Source organism: Schistocerca serialis, chromosome 2, assembly GCF_023864345.2.
Source record: "Schistocerca serialis cubense isolate TAMUIC-IGC-003099 chromosome 2, iqSchSeri2.2, whole genome shotgun sequence".
Lineage (NCBI taxonomy): Eukaryota > Metazoa > Arthropoda > Insecta > Orthoptera > Acrididae > Schistocerca > Schistocerca serialis.
Window position 1 is genome coordinate 683034721 of NC_064639.1, and position 22736 is coordinate 683057456.

Consider the following 22736-nt stretch of genomic DNA (forward strand, 5'->3'; position numbering starts at 1 on the left):
TTGGCCATGCCACAGAATAAAAGTAATACAGAATAAAGATGCATAATCATAAGATTACGTCTGTGTATACTAAAAAATATATAAAAAAATAAAATATAATAATAATAAAAAATAACATAGACGGAGCTACGCCGGGCCAGGAATAAGGGTCACACATAAGCAACAAGAAAACTAAGCATTGCGAGTAGTTCCATGGCAAGGCTCGGAAAGCGGCCAAGCGCACGCGTGAATGCACGCATAAGCGCACGCGTTAGAGATAAGCTTTCTCAAAATTACTTGGTGCCACTTAAATTGTGAACAAAATGTGACAGGAAACAGTCCCGCAAATGGATAAATGCCTGCCTATGGTACAGCACATTAAACAATTTTCTTAAGAACTAGCTACTAAGCTCAAGCAAAAAAAAAAAACTTTACATTCAAATATTAAAATAAGAGGGCGAAACCCTACTACAGTAACTAATAAATTAGTATGGGAGACACAGGTGTGTGAAGCTTGAACATAAAACAGGTAAATTAATAAACACCTTTACAACTGGTGTCATTACTAGTATAATACAAAATATATGGAGACACACTAAATAAACGCACTATAATAAAGCGGCAAAGCAGATAGGAAACAGCATCGGCCATTCGAAGTGGGCCGTGGATCAACTCCACTGGAGTAAAGGTTGAAATCGCCAGAATAATTTCTATTTCTTAGTTGCAGCTGATCATTAAGTAAATTTTCTCTATCAATAGTAAGATGTTTAAAAATTTACAATTCTTCAAGGGTGTCTAACTTACATCCTCTGACTTCATTATGCAAAAGTTATATATCTTTTAGAGGCTTGGGAGCATGGGCCATTTGGACAAGATGGTCAGCAAATGTAGATCCTCGTGTTCCGTCACCGCTTTTAGTCAGCAGATGCTCTTTAAACCTAACAGACAGGACCCTTCCTCTCTGCCCAATGTAATAACAGGGACAGGGATGATTTATCAGTACCTTTATCAAGAGAATGGACTAAATTCTTTTTAAGGTTGTTGGTGGTAAAGTAAGAAACTTTACACCCTAGGTTTTTTAATAAACGACCTACCTTGTAGGATACGTTATCTATAAAGGAAACTGATATGTATTTCGTTGCCTGGTCTTGATTGTGGGTACCTGACCTGGAAAGGGTGGTAATCTTCCTTCGTGGTTTTTGCTAAACAACTGTCCTACTATACTCTTCTGTAAATTGTGTGGTGAAAGTGGAATGGAAAGGGCTCGATGGATATTCGAGTGAAAGAAGGCCATTTTAGGGGCCTGAGGATGGTTGAAGTTGTCAGAATAGGTTGCTTTTCGAAAAATGTTATTGGCAATAAAATAGATTTCAACATTTCTCAAAAGCAACCTATTCCGACGTATCCCAGCTGATTCCACCCATCCTCAGGCCCATAAAATGGCCTTCTTTCACTCTAGTATCCATCGAGCCCTTTCCATTCTGCTTTCGCCAGACAATTTACAGAACAAATTAAAGGCTCTCGAAAACATCGCTCAGAATTATGGATATAATCCCAGTATAGTGAGACAGTTATTTAACAAAAAAACACCAAGGAAGACTACCAACCATTCTAGGTCAGGTACCAACAATCAAGACCAGGCAACGAAATACATATCAGTTTCCTTTACAAGTAACGTATCCTACAAGGTAGGTCGTTTATTAAAAAACCTAGGGTGTAAAGTTTCTTACTCTACCACCGACAACCGTAAAAAGAATTTAGTCCATTCTCTTGAAAAGGTACTGATAAATCATCCCTATCCTTACAATTACATTGGCCAGACAGGAAGGGCCCTGTCTGTTAGGTTTAAAGAGCATCTGCCGACTAAAAGCGGTGATGGAACACTAGGTTCCACATTTTCTGACCATCTTGTCCAAATGGCCCATGCTCCCAAGCCTCTAAAAGATATATAACTTTTGCATAATGAAGTCAGAGGATGTAAGTTAGACACCCTTGAAGAATTGTAAATTTTTAAACATCTTACTATTGATAGAGAAAATTTACTTAATGATCAGCTGCAACTAAAAAATAGAAATTATTCTGGCGATTTCAACCTTTACTCCAGTGGAGTTGATCCACGGCCCACTTCGAATGGCCGATGCTGTTTCCTATCTGCTTTGCCCCTTTATTATAGTGCGTTTATTTAGTGTGTCTCCATATATTTTGTATTATAATAGTAATGACACCAGTTGTAAAGGTGTTTATTAATTTACCTGTTTTATGTTCAAGCTTCACACACCTGTGTCACCCATACTAATTTATTAGTTACTGTAGTAGGGTTTCGCCCTCTTATTTTAATATTTGAATGTAAATTTTTTTTTTGCTTTAGCTTAGTAGCTAGTTCTTAAGAAAATTGTTTAATGTGCTGTACCATAGGTAGGCATTTGTCCATTTGCAGGACTGTTTCCTGACACATTTTGTTTACAATTTACATTGCGCTAAGTAATTTTGAGAAAGCTTATCTCTAACGCATGTGCGTGCATTCACGCATGCGCTTGGCCGCTGGCCGAGCCTGCAGAACTGCTTGTGACGCTTAATTTCCTTGTTGCTTACGTGTGACCCTTATTCCTGGCCCTGCACAGCTCCGTCTACGTTTTCATTATTGTTTTTAGCATTGACATATATAATCTTATAATTATGCATTTTTATTCTGTATTAGTTTTATCCTGTGACATGGCCAATGTTTGGCTCTAAAAATAATTTAATTTTTGTAAGTATCACAATTGTTCTTATTGTGAAATCATTAGATTGATGATTTATTACAATGTTTAATATACGTCCGTATGGGTTAATTTACAGGTTCTGAAGAAGATACTATTATTGGCATTAAAACCTAGGTACACTAAAAGAAAAAAGAATTACCTTGCAAATGAAGGCTGAATTCCTTATTGTCTGAACAATTCATGGTTGTTGAAGTGCTGCATTATGTTAAAGATTTATTTCTCCAGAGAAGTAATGTACTGTACAAACCAATAAAAACAATAATGGAACTATCTTCCTTGCCTGTACTGCCGGCTAAGTTTCAGCAGTCTGGATCTTACTTCACTTGCACTCTCCTTTTTTGCAATTTTTTGACCAGCCAAGAATGCCCCATTGGATTCATTTATAAGCTTCCTTGTAACTGGATGGAATAATACAATATTTTGTCTCAGGTGATGTAACTTTACTTCAGTAGCCTGTACTTTTCTTTTTTCTGAAAGAAAACAAATGTTAAAATATTGTAGACCAAAATTTATAGGTGAGATGTTTTGCCACAAAATGTTCAGACACTAATTTTCCAATTTGCATTTTACTTGAATCTGAGGAGTGAGAAAGCAGTTTTAAGAAAATTTTTGTGCTATAACTGAATATCTACATGTGTACAAATGATGTGGAACAAGTCTGGTGTATTACATAATAACACTAAAATCTCAACAGTTACATTTTCATCAAAAATGATTTTTTTTTTATTTTAATAACTGTCAGATTTCTTGACCACACTTTATTTCTTCCAAAAATTGCCTTTGAAAATGATGAAACAATAATACACGCAAGGCCAAATTCTCGGTTAAAAATGTTGACAAGATACAATGTATCTATTGAACAATTTTCTATGACAAATAGTCTTGTCTTTAATTGACAGAATATCGAAATGCAGTAGGCGATTTCAGAAATAATAAAAAAGTGTGGTCAAGACCTCAAAGTTATTGAAGTGCATCCAAACGACCATTTGATCTCAAAGCATTTTCATACAAATTGCATCAGATTTCTTTATTGGTGGTCTTGCCTGCTGTACGAGAAGATATTTACGCTCACACTAAATAACAACAAATGTTAATGTTGAACAAAACGTAAGAGACTGTTTGACAGTTATCAAAAGTATTTTCCTACCTGCTTTTTTTCCAATTGCTATGTAAATGTCTGATACAGTCTGAAATTTTCTGTGATTAATTGGATGTAAAAAGATAACAATGAAAAAATGCAACAACTCCCTGGGCTTGTTCAGTTTTATGAGTATGTAATTGACAGAGACCTTTGGGGGGTTGGTTGGTTGTGGGTCAGGGGACTAAAAAGCATGGGTATCAGTCCTTCAATCAAGGCGTAGTTTATCTGGAATTAGTGATATCAGTGATGTATGTTTCCTCATAATGAAAGCACATAGGAGCAGTAAGACCGAGGCACTGAAGGCAATACTGATGTCTGAGCCGGGAATATATTTATGGAAACGTGTATGGAGTGGGCTAGTACATGTCAGAACAGACGAGACATCTCTCAGCTCTCATCCAACAGCTAGGAAGGGCCCACCCAACTGACTCCTGCCAGCCTGATGGTGGGTGAAGACAGTTGCAAAGCGAAGAATGTCTTCCTATCAGTGTATTCAGAACAGTAAAAGTGAGAAGGCTAAAAATGTACTGGACATCAAGTGGACAGTCAGTAATAAAAATGAGAGGGGAGAAAGAGGAAAGGTAGCAAGTTTGTGCCTCAGGGATTCTGCATGAAATGGGAGTTGCCTTATCCCCATCCATGTCAATCCTGCTCCAGTGCAGTCAAGGAACCAAAGAGCACCCAATCTTCAACAGAGTGCTACCTCTAAAATAGAAAATAAGGTGTGACACAAAATGAGACTAACTGTGTCAAAGCAATTACAACAGAGTAAGAGAGGGATGAAAGAGTGACCTGATCAATGAGGTGGGGTCTGAGGTCCCCAGACCCAGCAAGAGGTACTCAATTTCAACCATCTTGTCCCTATCCTGCAGGTAGCTTGAACTGTTACATCTGCAAATAAAAACCAGCTTCATGGAGAAAACTCAGAATCAGTTCAACCACACAGGGATTGTCTGCCAGCATTTAAGGCAAAGAATTCATGAGCGGGCCAGAAGAATGGGGCATTCCACCAGGATATCAGATATTGTCTGTAAGGCTCCACATATACAATGTGGGGGTTGCTCATTATATAAAATAAAACTACGGGTTACCCTTGATATGACAACTGCAGAGGCAACATAGTACACTGGATTCCTTCGGGAGGGGGGGGGGGGGGGGTTGGTTTATTAGGAGGACATTAGCCAACTAGATGTCACTCCATTTCTGAGTAGAGGTCTCATTTGTACCCAACAAATGTGCACCTGGAACTGGCAAAGTGAACGGGATGACGGTTGGCCAGTTCATTCACTGGAAGAGCGTCAACTTGGGACCTAGACAGCGAGTACCTTGCACGCAGTCAGTATGACTCCGAGTACTGTGCAGTAACTTCAGTGAAAAGGTCATGAACAGCAACTCCCACAGGGTGATAAGACTAACACTGTTCAGCGGTTTGAAAACTGCTCATTCAGTCACTACATATTAAACCACAGTTAAGGAAGGCATGTTCAATAAAGTGGAAGGCTCTGTTAACGGCTATCAGTATCACCGTAATAACACTGTATGGGTCTAGTGATGAATGGTATTCCTGACTGGCAGAGGATGTAAAAACATATCCCAACTTATTCACAGTTTTAGAGCAGTCAGTGTAAAGTATGGTTAGCACCCTGAAACTCCTAAATGTAACAGATGACGAAAGGTCATGGAGGCGACAGACTTTAGGACCTTGAAAGAGATTGGTCCTAATTTGTAGCTTGGACACAAACAACATGGAGAGGGGGTGCACACGAAAACACAGTGAGCACATTCCAGGCACAAGAGAGAGAGGTAGAAATCCTGGCAGAGGGCTGTATGGCGGATTCCAACTGGTAATTCCAATTAGGGGTGGTTATCAGAAGGTCGATACTCCTTGTATGCGAAAAGAATTGGATACGTTGGATGATCAAGGAATTGTCGAATGAAGGCTGCATAGGAGACCAAGAGTTGGTACTGTTGGAGCCTAAGAGGTAAGGGCAGTGCTTCGGCAAGGAGATTGTCTATGGGTCTAGTCCAGAAGGTGCCAGTACCCAGAACTCCACAATGATGGACTGGATCTAATAATTTCAAAGTTGTGGGAATGAAAGAGCCTTAAACCTGGTGACCACAGTCCAGTTAGGATGAAATGAGGAACCAGTCAATATGGAAAAGAGTACCATGACCTACACCCCAAGAAGTGTGAGCAATGATACAGTGAGCATTAAGCTGCTTCATGCAGCTACTCTTCAGTTGATGAGTAAGGGGCAGCCAAGTCAGCTTTTTATCAAAAAGTCCCAAAAATGGGACTCTGCAACAACTTCCAAGTACTGGGAACCCAATGAGAGATCTGTGTCAAGATGACCTGTACCACCATGCTGAATGTATGACCAGAAGAGAAATAGAAACACTGGGAAAGTGTCTGCATAGAGGCATATTGCGTAGCATCTTGGAGCTGACATTTGGTCCTGGCTACTGATGGGTTATGTAGCAAATGCGAAAGTCATTTAAGTAAACGACAAGGGTGACCTGTGGTCTTCTGGTTGTCCTCTTGGACCCATGGAGAGCCAACTGAAGTGTCAATTCAAACCTGGAACAACCAGTAGGATAAAAACTGAGGAATAAAAATCAGTAGGGAGCCCTGAAAGCCCTAGTCATGGAGGGCAAGTAAAATGTGATGACGAAATGTGATGTAGTATGCCTTATGTAGTAAAAAAACTGCAATGAGGTGTTGCAATTTAGAAAAGGTATCTCAGATTGCTGTTTCCAACTGGACCACATGGTCAGTTGTGGATTACCTGTATCTCTCCTAGAAACTACACTGATACGGAGACAAAACACCCCAAAACTCAAGAATCCGCATAATCTGTGAGCAACAAACGTTTCAAGCACTTTGTAGAGCATGATGGTGAAGCTAATCGGTCAGTAGCTGTTGAGAGATGCTGGATTTTTGCCTGGATCAAGAACTGGGATGATGATACTAGTTCCCCACTGTGAAGTGACAACACTTGCAAGCCAAATACAAGTGAAGACCCTGGGTAGAAGTAACATTTGAGTAACATTCAGGTGTTGGACATGTTGTGCCAAGAGACATAAGGAGTTCCTGATCAGTAAAAGGTTCTTTATATGATTCAGTTTTGGGGAAGGGGTGTGTGCTAAATATGGGGGGGGGGGGGGGGTCATTGTTTCTGCAGTAGAAAGGTAGATGGATAAGAAAAGAATACAGATGCTATTGTAAAGAAGGCCACAAGGTGTTCAGCAAAATTGACACATCCATACGAAGATCATCCTGAAGGGCGAGACCCGGAATCGTTGGCAGCGCAGAAGACTATGTAGCTTGGCTGACACCAGGGATGAAGTAGTATACATCTTCAAGGAGGAGAGTGTTCACAGCATTTCTTCTTACCATGTTTATTTAAAGAGCAAGCTTTAGCACAAAGCTGCTTAAAACTGATAAGACTGGTCTGCGAAGGACGTCGTTTCAAAGGTTGCTGGACTCTTCAGTGATCCTGAACAGCTATTACAATGTCTTTGCCCCATGATGGCAGAGGCCAGGGACCTAAGAGGAATACCAGTAACAGTGGCATGGGTCGTCATGCCTGAGCCATCCAGCACAGTCTCATTAATGCAATCTCATAGAATGGTCAAAGGTAAAAGCAAAGGCATGCAGCTACCACCTGGCTCTTCAAAAGACCCAATTTGGTAGTGACTCTGTCCAGCAATGACAAGGAAGTGACAGGATATGAAACTTTCTGGCAGATTAAAACTATGCCGGACTGAGACTCTTGAAGTTAGGACCTTTGCGTTTCACGGCTGAATGCTGTACTGATTGAGCTATCCAAGCACAACTCGTGACCCATCCTCACAGCTTTACTTTCACCAGTACCTCATCTCCTACCTTCCAAGCTTCACAGAAACTCTGCTGTGATCCTTGCGAAACTAGCACTCCCGGAAGAAAGGATATTGTGGAAACATGGCTTAGCCACAACCTGGGGAATCTTTCCAGAATGAAATTTTCACTCTACAGCAGAGTGTGCATCAATATGAAATTTTCTGATGGATTAAAACTGTGTGCCAACCGTGATTCAAACTCAGGACCTTTGCCTTCCACGGGAAAGTGCTCTACCAACTGAGCTACCCAAGTGAGACTCACTACTCAACCTCACAGTTTTACTTCTGCCAGTACCTCTTCTCCTATCTTCCAAGCTTCACAGAAGCTCTCTTGCAAAGGTCCTAAATTCGAATCTTGGTCCTCCATAGAGTTTTAATCTGCCAGGAAGTTTCATATCAGCGCACACTCTGCTGCAGAGCGATTGGTTGGTTTTAAGGAGGGGAGAAGGGACCAAACTGCAAGGTCACTGGTCCCTTGTTCATGGTAAAATAATTACACGTGGGAAAGAAGAAAAGAAAGGAGGTTTACAGCACAATAACAGGAGAATGGAAGAACCAGAAGGACAACCAACACTACTATGGACAAAACAGGAAAAGAAAACCACAGGGAGAAGCTAGAAACAGGTAGAAGGGATAAAACAAGACAGCAGATGAGCGTGGCTGGCCAACCATGAGAATAAAAAGGAAAAGCCAGCCACTCTGCGACACATTAAAACATCCAGCCTACAAGCATTGGAGAGGAGAACACAAAGGGACAAAGGACATGCACGGAAACTTATACAGAATGATAAAACCCATCGTCACACATAAAACTTAAAACTAAATTAGCTGATGAGGTGTTGTCAGCTAAAATTAATGGCAAGCCAAAGGAGGACAGCTCACCAAGATATGGGCCACTGTCAGCTGGGCGCTGCACTGACACTGAGGTGGGTCATCACACTGCAGGAGGTAGCAATGTGTCACCCGAGCATGGCCAATGTGGAGCCAACAGAGAACCACAGAGTCCCTGCCAGAGGCCCGCATTGAGGTCTTCCACACATTCGTAGTCTCCTTAAGGGCACACAGTGTGTTGTGTGTACTAAGGTTACACCATTCTGTCTCCGAAAGCCACAAAACCTTGCGGCATAATACTGAACGCAGGCCAGTTGCAGAGAAGCCAATCTCCATAAGCGGTTTCTGCGTAGCCTGTTTGGCCAGCCTGTTGACAAGTTCTTTGCCTGGGATTCTGATGTGACCTGGGATCCAGACAACCACCACTGAACGACTGGACCATTCCACGGCATAGATGGACTCCTGGATGGTTGCTACCAAAGGATGACTGGGGTAGCACTGGTCGATAGCTTGTAGGCTGCTCAAGGAGTCAGCACACAAAAGATATGCCTCCCCAGGGCATGAACGAATGTGCTCAATAACATGAGATATAGCCACCAGCTCAGCAGTGAAACCACTGCAGCCATTGTGTAAGAAATGCTGTTCAATATGTCATCCATGGACATGCGTGAAGCTGACGTCATCAGTCATCGAGCCGTCGGTGTAAACCACTTCACGGCCTCGGTACATGTCAAGAATCGAAAGGAAGTGGCGGGGGAGAGAGGCGGGGTTAACTGAGTCCTTACGGACAGGTGAAAGTTCCAGGCGAAGCTGTGGGCTAGGTGTATGCCAAGGAGGTGAATGGACCTCAAGTATATGTGGAAAGGCAAGGACTCCAGTTTGGAAAGAAGGGATCGGACACTAACAGTAATTAGTAGTCATGACCTGGGCCACTGATGCAGGAGATGAAATGCAGAGCGGGGGAAAAAGAAGACGGTAATTTGGATGCGCAGGAGAACTACGAACATGTGCAACGTAACTGGCCAGCAGTTGTGCATGCCTAACCTGCAATGGAAGGACTCCAGCCTCCACCAGGACACTGGTCACTGGACTCGTCCTAAAAGCTCCTGTTGCTAGGCAAAAGCAACAGTGGTGCACTGGGTCGAGTAAAGGCAATGCTGACGGCGCTGCCGAACCATAAACCACACTCCCATAGTCAAGGCAGGATTGGACAAGGGCTTCGTAGAGGTGCAGCAGCGAAGAGTGACCTGCAACCCAGGCAACAGAGGGCATTGAGGTGCTGCCAGCACTTCCACTTAAGCTGACGAAGATGAGGAAGCCAAGTCAATTGGATGACGAAAACCAGAATACCAGTCCTACGAAGTGACACGTCTACACTACAGTGAGTGGATCATTAAGGTAAAGTTTTGGTTCCGGATGAACGGTACGACGCCGACAGAAGTGCATCACACAAGACTTTGTGGCTGAAATCTGGAAACCGTGCGCCAGAGCCCATGACTGCGCCTTGTGGATGGCTCCCTGTAGGCACCGCTCAGCAACACTAGTACTGGTGGAGCAGTACGAAATACGGAAGTTGTCCGTGCACAGACAGAGAAGGTGAGACGGACAGCCCTACAGCTGCTGCTAGACCATTAATGGCCACTAAAAATAGATACACTCAATACAGAGCCCTGCAGGACCCCATTCTCCTGGACATGGGGGAACTATGGGAGGCACCAATTTGGACACCGAAAGTACGAAGTGACAGGAAATTTTGGATAAAAATCAGGGGCGGACCTCAGAGACCCCACTTGTATTATGTGGCAAGGATATGATGTCACTAGGTCGTGTCATACGCTTTTCTCAAAAAAAAAAAAAAAAAAAAAAAAAAAAAAAAAAAAAAAAAAAAAAAAAAAAAGGACGGCAACCAGGTGTTGCATCTGGAAAAGACTGATGGGGTGGCAGACTCAAGGGACACAAGAACGTTAGTGGTAGAGCAACCCTGGTAGAAGCCACCCTGACGTGGAAGCTAGTAGGCCATGCGAGGACCCAACCCAACTGCGAACATACCATACATTCCAGCAGCTTACAAAGAACGTTGGTGAGGCTGATGGGCCGATAGCTATCCACATCAAGCAGGTTTTTACTGTGTTCGAGCACGGGAATGATGGTGCTCTCCCACCACTGCAATGGAAAGATGCCATCACACCAGATCTGGTTGAACATGGCAAGGAGATGTCGTTTGTAGTCAGATGAGAGATGTTTAATCATCTGACTGGATCCGATCTGCCACAGGAGCAGTGTCAGGCCAATGTGCAAGGGCACTAAGGAGCTCCCACTCTGTAAATGGTGCATTTTAGGATACACTGTGGTGTGTAGTGAACGAGAGAACTTTCCTTCCAGCCACTGTTCGAGAGTGCAAAAGGCTGGTGGGTAATTCTAAGATGCAGAGGCGTGAGCACTCAGCAAATCTAGGCAATCACAATTTCTTCGGTAGATAACATGCTATTTATGTTAATACCGGGAACACCTGTTGGGGTCTGGTACCTGAAAACACAATCGATCCTTGCCCAGACTTGGGACGGTGACGTAGGGCACCCATTGGTCGTCGCATATCTCTCCCAACACTTCTGCTTCTGTCGTTTGATAAGTTGGCAAATGCGGGTACAGAGCCGTTTAAAGGCTATGAGGTGCTCCAGGGAAGGGTGCCGCTTATGCTGCTGTAGAGCTCGCCAGTGCCCCTTAATTGCTTCAGTGACTTCTGGCGACCACCAAAGGAATGGCCTTTTTCCGGGGGGCCTTCTATACTTTGTTGATGAAGTTCAATGCTGCTTTCTCCAAAGCCACCCTTCACAGCTGCACAATATTGGAAGTTCCTTCACGTAATAGTTGTGATGCAAAGGCATCTGCTGGTGAATTCCAGCTGTAACATGCCATCCATAACACGATTATTCAGTGGAGCTGTAATAGATATTACTGTCGCCGGCAAGAAATACAACACCTGATTTCCTCCTCGTCTGCAATTTGTGTTGCTCAATACAAGACCCAGCTTCACTGATGCTCATTCTAAAGCATTCCGTGGTTAATGTGCATTCTGTCAGAACCATGCTAGCCCTGAGATCACACCCAGATACGGTCAGTGAGTGGATTCCGCTGCATACCACATTGGAAGCAATACTGGTGCGAGTGCAGACAACATCAGTGATGGCCATTTGCAAAGGTTACATACCCCCAGGCAAGCCACTAATTTACACCGAGATGACCTCTCGTTAATCCCACAACTACCTCCCCCCCCCCCTTTATCCTACTTAGGGATTTCAGTGTCCATCACAAGCTTATTACCAAACATAGTTTGTGTCTTCTCAGTGATGGCAGTCCTATTCATTTCAGTGCTGCCAGTACCCGCCACTAGCTTCTTACCAAACATGGTTTGTGTCTTCTCAGTGATTCTAGTCCTATTCATTTCAGTGCTGTCCATGGCACCTTTTCACTACTGATTTCATGCTGTCTTCCTGCAGTCTCGTAGCTTCCATGGCATTGGTCACTAAATGATGAGCTTTGTGACAGTGACCAGTTTGCAGTATCTTGTCACTTCCTAAATGAAATTTTCACTCTGCATTTTGGTGGGGTCACCATGTACCCTGTTGTTTGTAGCCCCCTGACCATACAGGGACCGCTCTGCTGATGCCTGTGTCGTTAACTCCCCACATATGCAGAGAAGTAGATGCCCACCACCCTGGGACATAGGGACTCCCGGCAATGGCCAACCTGCCATGTGGCCTTTGCTACGGCTGGGTGGCACCAGTGGGGAGGACCCCTAGTTGGAATGGGTGGCATCAGGGCAGATGACATGCGATGAAGCACAGTTTGTTTTATTGATCACTTAGAGGACAAGTTTGAGGAGGTGGAGGGGAGGGGGGGCGGAGGGGAGGGGGAGGGGGGGAAGGGGAGGGGGGAAGGGGAGGGAGGGGGAGGGGGGAAGGGGAGGGGGGGAAGGGGGGGATAAGGGGAGGGGAGGGGGAGGGGGGAAGGGGAGGGGATAAGGGGAGGGGTGAAGGGGAGGGGTGAAGGGGAGGGGTGAAGGGGAAGGGGGAAGGGGGGGAGGGGGGAAGGGGGGGAGGGGGAAAGGGGGGGAGGGGGGAAGGGGGGAGGGGGAAGGGGGGGAGGGGGAAGGGGGAGGGGGGAAGGGGGGAGGGGGGAAGGGGGGAGGGGGGAAGGGGGGAGGGGGGGAGTGGGGAGAGGGGGGAGTGGGGAGGGGGGAAGGGGGGAGGGGGGAAGGGGGGAGGGGGGGGAGTGGGGAGAGGGGGGAGTGGGGAAGGGGGAAGGGGGGAGGGGGGAAGGGGGGAGGTGGGAAGGGGGGAGGTGGGAAGAGGGGAGGTGGGAAGAGGGGAGGTGGGAAGAGGGGAGGTGGGAAGAGGGGAGGTGGGAAGAGGGGAGGTGGGAAGAGGGGAGGTGGGAAGAGGGGAGGGGGGAAGGGGAGGGGGGAAGGGGAGGGGGGAAGGGGAGGGGGGAAGGGGAGGGGGGAAGGGGAGGGGGGAAGGGGAGGGGGGAAGGGGAGGGGGGAAGGGGAGGGGGGAAGGGGAGGGGGGAAGGGGAGGGGGGAAGGGGAGGGGGGAAGGGGAGGGGGGAAGGGGAGGGGGGAAGGGGAGGGGGGAAGGGGAGGGGGGAAGGGGAGGGGGGAAGGGGAGGGGGGAAGGGGAGGGGGGAAGGGGAGGGGGGAAGGGGAGGGGGGAAGGGGAGGGGGGAAGGGGAGGGGGGAAGGGGAGGGGGGAAGGGGAGGGGGGAAGGGGAGGGGGGAAGGGGAGGGGGAAGGGGAGGGGGGAAGGGGAGGGGGGAAGGGGAGGGGGGAAGGGGAGGGGGGAAGGGGAGGGGGAAGGGGAGGGGGAAGGGGAGGGGGAAGGGGAGGGGGAAGGGGAGGGGGAAGGGGAGGGGGAAGGGGAGGGGGAAGGGGAGGGGGAAGGGGAGGGGGAGTGGGGGAGGAGAGGGAGAGTAGAGGGGTAGGTTAGAGTGCGTACTGGTTGTGGGTAGTGGCTGGGATGGAGGTGACGGGTAAGCCAGCTAGGATTGTAGGAGCACTATGGGACTTAACTTCTTAGGTCATCAGTCCCCTAGAACTTAGAACTACTCAAACCCAACCAACCTAAGGACATCACACACATCCCAGCCCGAGGCAGGATTTGAACTTGCAACCGTAGTGGTCATGCGGTTCCAGACTGTAGCACCCAGAACTGCATGGTCACTCCGAGCAGCAGATTGCAAGAGGGGGGGGGGGGTGGGTGGCAAATATATGGGCTTGCACGATTGTGGTGGCCAGAGGGAAATGGTACTCGCTGAAGCTGATGATGAGAATTGAAATGGTAGAGGAAGAGGAAACAGCCAGATGTGGGGACAGTGGGAAATCGGAGACTGACGACAGGATTATTACAGAAGCTGATTATGTGTTGTAAGTTTAGCTCGATCTTACAATTCTAGATGGCACACTGGACACTTCCCTCTCAGCTGCTAGGCACCTGCCCCCAGTTCCTTTCCGTGCCTCACCCGACGCTAGCCCCACCAAAGACACAGTGTGTCTGACAAAAAATAGCACTGGCACTGTTGGTCCAGCCAGCACCATGTACGTGCATAAATATGCATGTGTCTGTGCACATGGGTGTGCATGTACTTCATTCTGGCTCATCAAAGGCTAATTCAGAAAGGGAAAGCTAGCAGATTTTCCCTCTTTTGTGTGTGCCTATTGACAAGGACACTTCTGCTTTTCGGTGAGTGGTCTTCTTTCACCCAGAATTATTTACAGTCCTAAAGAAGGTTTTTACAAACCACTTGTGGGGGTTTAACGTCTCACTGACATAGAGGTCATTAGAGAAATCACTTGTGCATCCTATCTTACAATATTGCCTTTGTGTGTGGGATGTACCTGAGGCATGATTAACAGAGGTTTTCGCATGTATTCAAAGAAGGGCACCATGGCTCATCACAATTTCATTTGACTCATGGTAGAGCATCACAAGAAACTCTGAGAAACCTGAGAATATGTGTACGTAAGTGGTGTGGATATATTCATCCATAAAGTTTCAATTCTTGAGAATATTTTTGTAGCTTCAATGACAAAATAAAAATACCATCAAAAATTGTAAAGTTACTATGGACAATATGGCCACACAAATGAAGAAAATGTTTCAAGACTTGTTTCACTCCCAGTGTATATGGGAGAGTCTGCATAATAACTATGATGATTGCATGAGTTAACAACTATCAGCAAAATGTGTGCATTCGACCTGACAGTTGTGAGCAGGTAGTGTTCGATAGTAGGTGTGCAACCAAAGAGTATCAACGTCGTCACATCACATATTGCAATGAAGCAACATCTCTACATAAAGTGTTCCAGATGTTTCTGGAGAATGTTCTGGTGAAGAGAAAACTATGTGCGAAGTTGGTCCTGCATACCTTGAACCTGAACAAAACCAATGTGTGGACATCTGCCACAACTTGATGAAAGCACAAAATGCAGACAAATCTTTTGTGCAAAAAATCATCAGGGCTGACGGGGTTTAGTGTTATCAACACAAACCTTCCAAAACTGACAGAGTGGAGAACTTCATTAAGAGTCAATGCTTTGATGACATAGCTGACATTCAAACCAATGCCATATGTGACTAACAACATCTCAATGAAGCACTTTTCTGACAGTTTCATGTGGTTGTATGAAATTTGCGTGTTGTACTCAATTATGGGGAGACTATGTAGAACACCTAAAACATTAACACCGTCACCTTAACATTTTTCTATTCTTTTATTAATGGATTGACTGAATATGTAAATAGCACAGTGGCTTAAATTTAATTAAATGAATATACAGTAATAGCCTTTTGTACTTATACTTCTAATGACAAATGTATTACTACAACATAAGTTAATATCTCTGACTTTTACACTACACTGGACACTAGTTTTTAATTTAAAAAATCATTTTACAGAATAGAAGGATTTGGCAGAAGAAAAAATCGAGTTTAAGGTTTGCTTTGCCAGCTATCAGACTTTTATGTTGTTGCATTTACAAGACATTCACGATAGTCCATATCTTCTGTGGAGTCTCATCTCTGTAATGTGGAAAAAAAGTTGAATATGGACAGTTAATTTAAATATAATACAGTGAACTGAATAAATAAAAGTAATGTCTACTGGATACCTTACGTATGATTTCCAACAGTGAAGTGATTTCTAATTACAGATTAAACAAAAACACAAAATTTAGGAGTTTGTGAGGATACTCTTCAGTGGAGCAGTAGTAGTAGTAGTAGTAGTAGTAGTAGTAGTAGTTCACAACAGAAAGTTCTTTAATTCAGTCTCAAACTTTAACACATTTATGGTACTCTGGTATATTATTGTATACACGTGTCTCCTCGTATCAGACTTCTGTCTGCACTGATGTTTGCCCCTTGAAATTATTATTATTATTATTATTTTACAAAAAGGAAATACTGGTTACGAAAGAGAATGCTAATAAATATACACTGAAGAGCCAAAGAAACTAGTACACCTGCCAAATATCGTGTAGGGCCCCACGAGCACGCAGAAGTGCTGCAACATGACGTGGCATGGACTCTACTAATGTCTGAAGCAGTGGTAGAGGGAACTGGCACCATGAATCCTGCAGGGCTGTCCATAAATCCGAAGAGTACAAAGCAGTGGAGATCTCTTCTGAACAGAATGTTGCAAGCCATCCCAGATATGCTCAATAGTGTTCATGTTTGGGGAGTTTGGTGGTCAGTGGAAGTGTTAAACTCAGAAGAATGTTCCTGGAGCCACTCTGTAGCAATTAGGGATGTGTGGAGTGTCACATTGTCCTGCTGGAATTGCCAAGTCTGTCTGAATGCACAATGGACATGAATAGATGCAGGTGATCAGATAGGAGTCTTAACTAGATGTATCAGGGGTCCAGTATCACTCCAACTGCATATGCATCACACCATTACAGAGCCTGGACTATCTTGAATAGATTCATGAGGATATCTCCATACCCAGACATGCCCATCTCTTGGATAAAATTTGAAACGAGACTCGTCCAACCAGGCAACATGTTACCAATCATCAACAGTCCAATGACAGGGCTGACAGGCCCAGCCGAGGCGTAAAGCTTTGTGTCGTGCAGTCGTCATGGGTACACTAGTGGGCCTTTGGCTCTGAAAGCCAATAGTGGTGATGTTTCGTTGAATGGCCCAGCATTGAAATCTGCAGCAATTTGTGGAGGGGTTGCAATTCTGTCACAGTGAAAGATTCTCTTCAGTTGTAGTTGGTCCTGTACTTACACAATCTTTTTCTGGTCACTGCAATGTTGGAGATTTGATGTTTTACCAGATTCCTGATAGTCACAGTACACTCATGAAATGATCGTACGGGAAAATCCTCACTTCATCGCTACCTCGAAGATGCTCTGTCACATCGCTCATGCACTGACTAACATCATATTAAAACTCACTTAAATCTTGATAACCTGCCATTGTAGCAGCTGTAACATATGTAACAACTGCACCAGACATTTGTTATCTTATATAGGTGTTGCCAACCACAGCACCATATACTACCTGTTTACATATCCATGTATCTGAATACACATGCCTACACCAGTTTCTTTGGCACTTCAGTATATATTAAGTACTTGTCACAACACCCAGTTTTTTAAAGAGATTTCTGCACGATGTTCTACAATGGGGCCAGATATAATTTATTTTAACATGCTTCTGTATCCTGAAAACACTATCAATTTAATTGTCCCAGAAAACTATTAGTGAATGGAAATGCACAATAAATGAGTTTCTTCATTTTTGAATTGCCTACAGCAGAAATCATCCTTAACTGCAAATATAGGTGAATCAAGGCACTTCATTACTTCTAGGCAGAGTGTTTTCCAATTGAGCTTGTGATCTCTCTTTAGTGCTTAAAAATTTCATATTACTTGTATTTTTATTTCATAGTCTCAGAAATCTGTTTGTATAGCTTATGGAATTCTATGAGAAGAACTGAACTGTATCACTGAGTCTTCTCATAATTCAGTGATGATCTGTCTGGTACGAACCATCTGTTGACATTTTTGAATATTTTGTTAGGGGCCTTTGCAGTAAGGTGCCTGGTACTATATTTTTATTTCTGTACTTTTATCATGAGCAAAAAGTACAAAATTTGTTTCTTTTGCACCTACAAGTGAGAGATCATTTATGTATATCAGAAACAACAGAGTACTCCTAATCCAACCTTGTGCTCAACATCAGATCGCTTCAAATTCTCAGAGACTATCATGTTGTTGACATGAAACTGAGCTTTCTGTAATAATACAGATGTGACAAAAACCATTAACCCGCAGCATCTACTATTCTGTAGAATTAGGATACCATGGTTCAAACAATCAAAAACCTTACCAAATTACAAAATATTCCCAATGGTAACAATTTCTGAGTTATTGGTTCTAGCATATCATTCACTAAGGTAAATACAGTCTATTCAATTGACAGTCCTTGTGGAAATCCAAATTGTTTGCTACAATGTTTTCCTGCACTAGGTAGATAAGAAGTCGCCTGTACATGATCATCTCGAATATGTTTGAAAATAATGACAGTAACAAGATGAGTTGGCAATTCTTTATTAGCATTTGTCTCATTTTTGTAAAGTGGTTTGACAAAAGCATGTTTAAATCTATCTGGAATACTACCATTGTGACAGGAGTCTTTATATAAGGAAGTCCACATACAGTGATCAGACAGAACATTATGACTACCTGCCCAATAGCTGGTATGACCACCTTTGGCAGAGGTAACAGTGACGACACATTGTGGCATGGAACCAATGAGGCCTCAGTAGGTCTCTGGAGGGAGTTGGCACCACATCTGTACACAAAAGTCACCTAATTCCCGTAAATTCTGAGGGGGGCGTGGCGATGAGCTCTGATGCCACGTTCAGTCACATTCCAGATGGGTTCAATCGCATTCAGATCTGGCAAGTAGGGGAGGCAGCACATCAACTGGAAATCACCACTGTGTTTCTCTAACAACATCATGCCCCTGGCTTTGCGTCGGGGTGCATTAGCTTGTTGAAAAATGCCACTGCCACTGGAAAACACGACTGCCATGCGTACATGGTCAGCAACCAGTGCACAATAATCCTTGGCCCTCGTGGTGCCTTGCACAAGCTCCACTGGATCCCCTTTTAAATGTTTCCCAGGGCATGATGAAGTCACTACTAGCTTGTGTCCATCCACAATACAGGTGTCAAGGAGCTGTTCCCCTGGAAGATGAGAGATTCACATCCTTCTGTTGGCATGATGAAGAAGGCACTGGGATTCATCACACCAAGCAATGCTTTGCCACTGTACCAATGTCCAGTGCAGATGGTAATGTGCCCATTTTCGTCATAGTTTCCATCGTGTTAACATTGGCATCAGTATGGGTCATCAGTGGCAGAGGCACATCATTTGGAGTGTCCGATGGACTGTGAATTCAGACACACTTGTACTCTGCTCAGCATTAAAGTCTGATATTAGTTCTGCCACAGTTCGCCACCTGTCCTGTTTTACCAGTCTGCCCAGACTGCAATGTTTGACATTAATAATGACAGGTGGCTGCCCAACCAGATGACTCCCTTGAACACCCGAAATGGAAATTTGTGGTAAGGTCTTATGGGACCAAACTGCTGAGGTCATCGGTTCCTAAGCTTACATACTACTTAATCTAACTTAAGCTAAGGACGGCACATACACCCATGCCCGAGGGAGGATTTGAACCTCCGATGGGGGAAGCTGCGCCAACTGCGACAAGATGCCTCAGACCGCTCAGCTACCACGCACGGCTTGAACAGCCAACAAGTGGAGTAGTTTCCAAAATGCCAATCCTTCAGGCTTTCACAATCTGCCCCCAGTCAAACTCAGATAGATCATGCAACTTCCCCATTCTACACACGGACAGCACACTTACTGATACTACATGACACCACGCGTGTGTCTGATAGCAGTCATTCCTCACCAGGTGATGCTGCTATCGCCTGGACAGGTTTATAATGATAGCAGGTCAGTGGTCATAATGTTCTGGCTGATCAGAGTATTACCACATTCACTTTATAAACATTTCATTACATTACTACTGAATTGAACATAACCACTTAACATTGATTTTTAAGAGATGTGGTAACACTGAATATTTCTTTTCGAGATGTACAAAGTGGGCCAGTTATCAAAAATGTGTTTGGTACAATAATACTGAGCAAATGACAATACAAATTTATAATCAACACAGAAATACATGTACGGTTCAATGAACACACGAAAGATGCTCAAAGTTGTTTCCATGCTGTCCACCAAACATTGCACCTTTCCAATACTGATTTACAAATTTTGTTGAAAATCTTTCAGAACTGTAGGTTATCAGATTCAGATTGGATTCATTCCTACATAAGCTCAACATCATGAATCTCGAGGGAATGAACTTCATTTTTTAGTATTCCCCAGACTGAAAAATTCACATGTGTGATACCTGGGGAACATAGAGGACATTCAATAGTACCCTGTTTGCCACTCACTGCCGAAAATCCCTGCCCTTATACTCACACCAAGAGTGTCTTCATTGCCACATGAAGCTTAGAAGAATCCCAGTAGACGTAGTTAATATTGTTTGTTCTGCTTTTCACCTTAAAAGTCACTGTCACCTCAAAGAATGCTTTTGTAAAACTGGATCAGTTTTCAGTTGGATTGTGTACAAGTCACAGAATTTCATAGATCTGTCCAGATCACCTTAATTTAGGCCTTCAAGTAAAGTGGGCCACCATGGTCTCAATTTCAGCTTTTTATGTATCCCTCGTAGGCTTGTTCTTGCTATCCCATACTCCTTGGACACTTTTCTTCGACATTTAGTGATGTTTACACAAAACACTGCATGACGAGTTTAAGATTCTTATCTATAATAACAGACTTTGGCCTAGCTGAACGTGGAAGCTCTGCTCTTGACCTAGTCTCTTCAAATCTTTAATTTGCGAATATTTTCCACAGGGAATCATAACTTTCTTGGCAAATGCCTTTCCGAGATTTATGTCTGAAATACTCCTCGGTGATACAGACGAGAGGGAGATTGAGTCAACAATTAAATCAATGAAGACTAAGGACTCTCGTGGTTATGATGGAGTGTCTATCAGAATATTAAAGTACTGTGCTGTACATGTTAGCCCTCTAGCCCTGTATTTAGCCATATTTGTAATTTTTCCTTTAGGAATTGTCAGTTTCCTGAATGATTAAAGTACTCAGTAGTAAAGCCGCTTTATAAAAAGAGAGAAACGGATAATGTAGATAATTTTAGACCTAATCCTATGCCATCAGTGTTTGCAAAAGTTATTGAAAAGGCTGTGTATGTAACGATAATTGATCATTTTATATCACACAATTTGCTATCAAATGTACAGTTTGGCTTTAGAAGTCGTTTAACAACTGAAAATGCTATAGTCTCTTTCCTCTATAAGGTTCCAAAAGTTGGACCATTACGGAATACGGGGAGTAGCTCACAATTGATTCACCTCTTACTTTAGCAACAGACAGCAAAAGGTCATTACTCACAATGTTGGGAATGTCTGTGATGTGCGGTCTGAGTGGGGTACAGTCAAGTGCGAGGGGGGTGGGGGTGGGGTGCCCCAGGGATCAGTGTTGGGGCCACTCCTGTTCCTTATTTATATAAATGATATGCCCTCTAGTATTACGGGTAACTCTAAAATATTTCTGTTTGCTGATGACACTAGCTTGGTAGTAAATGATGTGTGCAACATTGGTTCGGTTTCAAATAGTGCAGTACATCACCTAACTAAGTTCATGGCTTATAGAAAATAAACTGACACTAAATCACATGCCAACCAGCATGGATTCCAATACATTGATCACGTGAAACTGAACTCACACTTTTATGTCACATGACATAGTGAAAGTTTTGAATCAAGGCAGTCAGGTAGATGTACTCCTTGATTTCTGAAAAGCAGTTGACTCAGTACAACACATGCCCTTATAGTCAAAAGTTTGATTATAAGGGGTATCGAGAGAAATTTATAACTGGACTGAGGACTTTTTGGTATGGAGAACACAGTAGGTTATCTTGGATGGAGAGTTATTGTCAGATGTAGAAGTAACTTCATGTGTGACTCAGGAAAGTGTGTCAGGATCCCTGCTCCTCATGTATATTAACGATCTTCAGGACAATATTAATAGTAACCTCAAACTTCCTGCATATGATTTAGTTATCTATAATGAAGTACTGTCAGAAAGAAGCTGAATAAATATTCAGTCAGTTCTTGATAAGATTTCAACGTGGTGCAAAGATTGGCAACTGGCTTTAAATGTTCATAAATGTAAAATTGTGCACTTCAAAATTAACGAACAAATGTAGTCTCCTATAGCAATAATATCATTGAGTCACAGTTGAAATTGGCTAACTCTCACAAATACCTAGGTGAGACACACTGTAGGGATGTGACACAAAATAATCACAGAGGTTTAGATGTGGGTAAATAAGGTGGTAGACTTCTGTTTATTGGTATAATACTAGGAAAGTGCCATCAGTATGCAAAGGAGATTGCTTAAAAATCACTCTTTCTAGACTACTGCTCAACATGTGAGACCAGTATCAAATTGAACTAACATGGGATATTGAATGTATATAGAGAATAGCAGAGTGAATGGTCACAGATTTGTCTGACCCACGGGAACACGTTAGAGAGGTGCTGAAGAAACTGAACCCAGGCAGACTCGAAAATAGACAAACTATCCCAATGAAGTCTACCAACAAAGTTTCAAGAACCAGCTTTAAATGTACCGCTCACACAGGGACTGTGAGGATAAGATTAGAATAATTGCAGCACACACAGAAGCATTGAAACACTCATTCTTCCCGCACTCCATATGTGAATCGAACAGGAAAAAAGTGTAACAACTGGTACAATGGGTCATATCCTCTGCCATGTACTTCATGGTGGTTTGCAGAGTATAGATGTAGATGTGCATTGCATAATTAATGGTATAAGAATAATTTTTTAGAGTCTGCCAAAATTATTAATTGGCAACAATTCTGTAAACATGTTTTTAGATTTACTTTTATCCACATTTTAGCTATCACACTGCAATGTAATCACATAAATGATTTTAAGAAAAA

The 22736-nt window shown here is 43.5% G+C and overlaps 1 protein-coding gene across 2 annotated transcripts in view; it reads right to left on the reverse strand.

The window, feature by feature from the left end:
* The window catches only part of LOC126457802 (nuclear pore complex protein Nup85), a 130418-nt gene that overhangs the window by 101853 nt on the left and 5829 nt on the right, over positions 1 to 22736 (reverse strand). For both annotated transcript variants that reach the window (XM_050094400.1, XM_050094401.1), the window contains exon 3: positions 3022 to 3211. In XM_050094400.1, coding sequence (XP_049950357.1) covers positions 3022 to 3211 — 190 coding nt within the window. The remainder of the gene's footprint in view (positions 1 to 3021; positions 3212 to 22736) is intronic.